At 69.5% G+C, this 4410-nt stretch overlaps 2 protein-coding genes across 2 annotated transcripts; one reads left to right on the top strand and one right to left on the bottom strand.

Annotated features, from left to right (window-relative positions):
- Positions 1–271: 271 nt before the first annotated feature.
- Positions 272–1111, bottom strand: AURANDRAFT_68141 (hypothetical protein; the record flags this gene model as incomplete). The annotated part of the gene is made up of 1 exon (XM_009043757.1): positions 272–1111. One exon carries the CDS (start codon positions 1109–1111, stop codon positions 272–274), a length of 840 nt encoding a protein of 279 aa, XP_009042005.1.
- Positions 1112–3071: 1960 nt separating this feature from the next.
- Positions 3072–4193, top strand: AURANDRAFT_39402 (hypothetical protein; the record flags this gene model as incomplete). Its single annotated transcript, XM_009043762.1, has 1 exon — positions 3072–4193. One exon carries the CDS (start codon positions 3130–3132, stop codon positions 4174–4176), a length of 1047 nt encoding a protein of 348 aa, XP_009042010.1.
- Positions 4194–4410: the final 217 nt, after the last annotated feature.

Raw genomic sequence — 4410 nt, 5'->3', positions numbered from 1 at the left:
TCCCCGCGCGACGTGCCGCGCCGTGCGCGACGACGCGAACCAGCGCGTCGACCTCCACCACGCGCTGCGCAGCCTCGCCGTGGAGCCGACGCAGCGCGGCATCACGGCCTCGGCGCTGCTCTACGCGCTCGAGGACGACTCTCGGCGCCACGAGAAGGTCCTCGTGCGGGAGGCGTACGCCTTCGGGAGCGACGTCGAGCCGCCCTTTCCCTGACGCGTAAACTCGGAAGACCGCGGGCGCGCGGGCTCCCGGTCCGCGACGCTTTTTCCATTAGACTCGGAAGACGCCGCGCTGGAGCCGGGCCTCGCTCGGGTCGAAGGCCGGCGCCGGGTGCGGCGCCGCGGAGTTGGAGTGGGGCGGGAAGTAGGCGTAGGGCGACGGGTGGCTCGGCGGCGGCTTGGCCAGGGACGCGGCGCGCATCTCGCCCCGCGTCTGCTCGAGGAGGGCCGCGGAGAACTTGGGCGGCGGCGGCGGCCGGAGCCCCGTCGCGGAGGCGACGCGCGACCGCGCGGCGTCGCTCAGGGCGCAGAGCGGCTGCGCGAGGGCGTCCCGGAGCCGCCGCGCGGCGTCGGCGTCCAACGAACTGCCCGCCGCGGCGCCGTCGCCGGCGAGCTGGAGCTTGCAGAGCTGGTAGTAGAGCTTGCTCCGCATGCGGACCGCGGCGCGGAGCCGGAAGCGCTCCCGGTCGTACCAGGCGCAGAGGCGCTCGTAGAACTCGCCGGGCGTCGCCTCGGCGACGGCCCGGACCATGGCCTCGCGCGCGCCCACGCCGCCGCGCCGCAGCGCCCGGAAGACCTTGGTGAGCTCGCGCGTCTCTACTGTGCGCAGCTGCTTCACGGCGTTCTTCAGCGTGCCGCGCGCCGTGCCCCGGAAGCTCGGGCGGATGAACATGAAGCGGTCCTCGAGCTCGGCGACGCGCGCCTTGCAGGGGGCCTGGGCGTTGACGAGCAGCTCGAAGAGCAGGGGCCGCGCCGCGTGGAAGGACCGCGACACGCTCAGCAGGGAGACGAACTTGAACCAGCGCTCGGCGTCGTCGCTCGGGTCCCAGGACGCCGCGTAGGCGATGACGAGCCGGATGCTGCGCAGCGGGAGCTCCAGGCGGGCGCTCATGCTGGCGGGAGCCGGGCAGCCGTATTATCGACGGCTTCGGGTTGCCGGGTTTAAGTTGAGGTTCAGCTTTGCCTCAGTTTGAGGCTGAGGTCTCGGTCGGCTGCGCGCGCGGCGCGTCCGACCGCTGCGCGCCCGAAGCTCGCCGTCCGACGCGCGCCGCCGCGCGGCGAGACGCTAGGAGATGTATGATGACACGGACGACGAAGCGGTATACCATGACGAGATTCTCGCATGTATCAGGGCAGGCGACATGGAGGGCTTGGAGAATTGGTTGCTGGGCAGTCAGTGGGCTTCGAACGAACCTTGGGACGGGAGCGCTCTCGGAGATACTTTTCTTATCAGCATTCTCAAGAAGGGCGGAGGGGGGGAGCACGATGAGGACGCTGTTGATTTTACCGGCCTTATCGAGCTGCTCGTCGAACACGGCGCTGATGTTCGAAAAGCAAATACCGTAGGATTTACGCCGCTCCATTATTGTCACTCACACAGAGAGGCGGGAGTCATCTTAAAGCACGGCGCAGCGATCGACGCGCAGAGTTCACCTAATCGAATTACTCCGCTGATGATTGCCGCAAGAAATGATTACCTGCAAGCCGTTAAGTTCCTTTTGCGCAGTGGTGCTGACATTTCCATGGTAGACAAATACGGAAACGATGCCGAGTTGCATTGCGTTGAAGGCTACGAAATACAAGCCGACAGCCCGTCTAGAACGTTGATCCGCGACGTGAAACGCGCCGGCGGATGGAAGAATTACGCTCGCGCTCCGCGCGTCGAACTCGTGCGGCTGCGAAGCCTCTTTGCTCGCGGCCGCGCGCGACCTCCTTCGTCCGATTCCGTTCTCCAGCGCGTCTTCGGCGCGCCGGGCTCGTCGAAGAGGTCCGCGCGCGCCTCGAGACCTCTGCCGAACGAGATCTTCTGGAACATCGTCCAATTCTGGCGCTCGGACCGGGACGATGATTAAAAGCCAGCTAAGCGCCGGCGGCACCTAGCACGGCCCGATGCAGGCCGTCGTCGCGCAGGCGGTGTCGCAGGGCCGGAGGACGGCGGCCGCGGTCGACCTGCGGCGCTCACCTGGGGGCGCCCCCGTGATTTGCGGGGCGGGGGCGGGCGGGGTGCGCTCACCCGTGGTGGTCGTGGTCGTGGGCCGTGCACCGCTGGCTCGCCTCCGCGGGCTCGAGGTCGCGGAGCTTCTTCATTCGTCGCCAGTCCTTCGGGTTGCCGACGGACGAGCCCGCGCCCGCGTCGCCGGCGACCTTGAGCGCGTAGTTGCCGTAGGGCCCCCAGTTGATGGCGACCTCGTCGCCGTTCGTGAGCTTCCAGTGGCTGTGCGCGCTGTACTGCGCGCACACGAAGTGGTTGTAGGAGTCGCCGCGGAATTGGACGTTGAACGCGCCGCCCTCGTACTCGAAGGACCACTCGGAGCCGCCGCCCGTCGCCCCGATGAGGCTCAGCTCCGCGGGCGACAGGGGCCGGATCGCGCGCATGCGGCGCCAGTCGTTCGGGCCCGGCGCGTCCTTGGGCGACGGCGGCACCGCCGCGCCCTGCAGCTCCCGGAGCACGGCGTCCGTGACCGCCAGCTCGTAGTTGCCGTACTTGCCCCAGGCGATGCCGATCTTCGCGCCGTCGCCGCTCGGCATGACGCACCAGCGCGAGTTCGCCGGGAACTGGGGCGCGTAGAAGACGCCGCCGGGCCGCAGGCAGACCTCGAACTCGCCGCCGGGGTGCTGGAAGCCGTACCAGGCACTGAACATGGCGCTCGCCTCGGCCGACGGCTTGTGGAACTCGACGGCCTCGGCGAAGGTCGGCGTCAGCCCGGGCATCGACGCCATCGCGGCTGGTGGTTTGTGGCGGCGCGGCGCACGGAGGGAGCGCGATGCTCTCCCTCGAGGCTCTCCGGTGAACGTCGCCTTCAACCACGCCGCAGCAGCGCATGTGCGGCGCCTTTGGGCGGCAATAAGACACGCCGAACGCGCCAACCACCGCGCCGCGACACCAGCCGACGCCCCAAAAACGCACATATGGACCTGCCTGTCTGCCTCGTCACGGGCGTCTCGGGCTTCGTTGCGGGCCACGTCGCACTCGCGTTACTGGAAACGAAGCGCTTCCGCGTGCGCGGCACGGTGCGCGACCCGAACAACGCCGCCGCCGTCGCGCACCTCGCCGCGCACGCGACGCTCAAAGGCGTCGAGCTCGTCGAGGCGGACCTGCTGAGCGACGCCGGGTGGGAGGCGGCGCTGGAGGGGTGCGCCTACTGCTGCCACTGCGCGAGCCCGTTCCCCATCGGCGAGGTCGAAGCCGGGTCGCTCGTGGCGCCCGCGGTCGAGGGCACGGAGCGCGTCCTGCGGTTCGCCAAACAGGCGGGCGTGCAGCGCGTCGTCGTGACGTCGTCCGTCGTCGCGATCAGCTCCGGCCGGGACCCGAAGGACACCGCGCCGCGCATCTTCACGGAGGCCGACGTCTCGAACGTCGACTCGTGCGACGAATACGCGAAAAGCAAGACGCTCGCGGAGCAAGCGGCCTGGAGGCTGAGCGAGGAGCTCGGCCTCGACGTCGCGACCGTCAACCCGAGCTACGTCATCGGCCCGCTCCTCTCGTCCCGCGACTGCTCGTCGGCGATGCTCGTCAAGCGCCTCCTCTCGGGCGACATGCCGGCGGTGCCGCGCGTGTGGGTCCCCAGCGTCGACGTCCGCGACGTCGCCAAGGCCCACGTCCGCGCGATGGAGGCGCCCGAGGCCAAGGGCCAGCGCTACCTCCTGGACAGCGGCGCGCCGCTCTGGATGACTGAGGTCGCCGCGATGCTCCGCGCCGAATACGGGCCCCTGGGCTTCAAGGTCCCGCGATTCGTCGCGCCCTACCTCCTCATCGCGCTCTTCGCCCTCTGGGACAAGGGCGCCGCGGCCGTGAAGTCCTCCATCGGCCGCAAGGTCACGTCCTACGACCCGTCCAAGGCGCGCGCGCTCCTCGGCGGCGAGCTCATCGGCCCCGAGCGCAGCTACCCGGACATGGCCCGGTCGCTCATCGACCTCGGCGTCGTCAAGGGGCCGCGGGGGAAGAAGCGCGGGTGAGTAATGGTCGTGGTCCTGGGCCCCCCGGGGTTTGCCGCCGGCGCGCCCGAAGCTCAGCTCACAGCGTCGGTGTTCCCCGCCCATCGTCGTCGCATCACCGCCCACTGCACTCGCTAGAACCCCATACTTCACCAGCGTCGTCGCAAGCGAAGTATGGGGTTTGCGTTGTTCGTCGAGGCGGCGCGAGGGACGACTGTCTGGGGGCTGGCCTTGGCGAGGGCTCTCCGAAGCGCA

The sequence above is a fragment of the Aureococcus anophagefferens genome (assembly GCF_000186865.1).
Source record: "Aureococcus anophagefferens unplaced genomic scaffold AURANscaffold_68, whole genome shotgun sequence".
Taxonomy (NCBI): domain Eukaryota; class Pelagophyceae; order Pelagomonadales; family Pelagomonadaceae; genus Aureococcus; species Aureococcus anophagefferens.
Note: the sequence above shows the minus strand (reverse complement) of the source record. Positions and strands in the feature narration are given on the sequence as shown.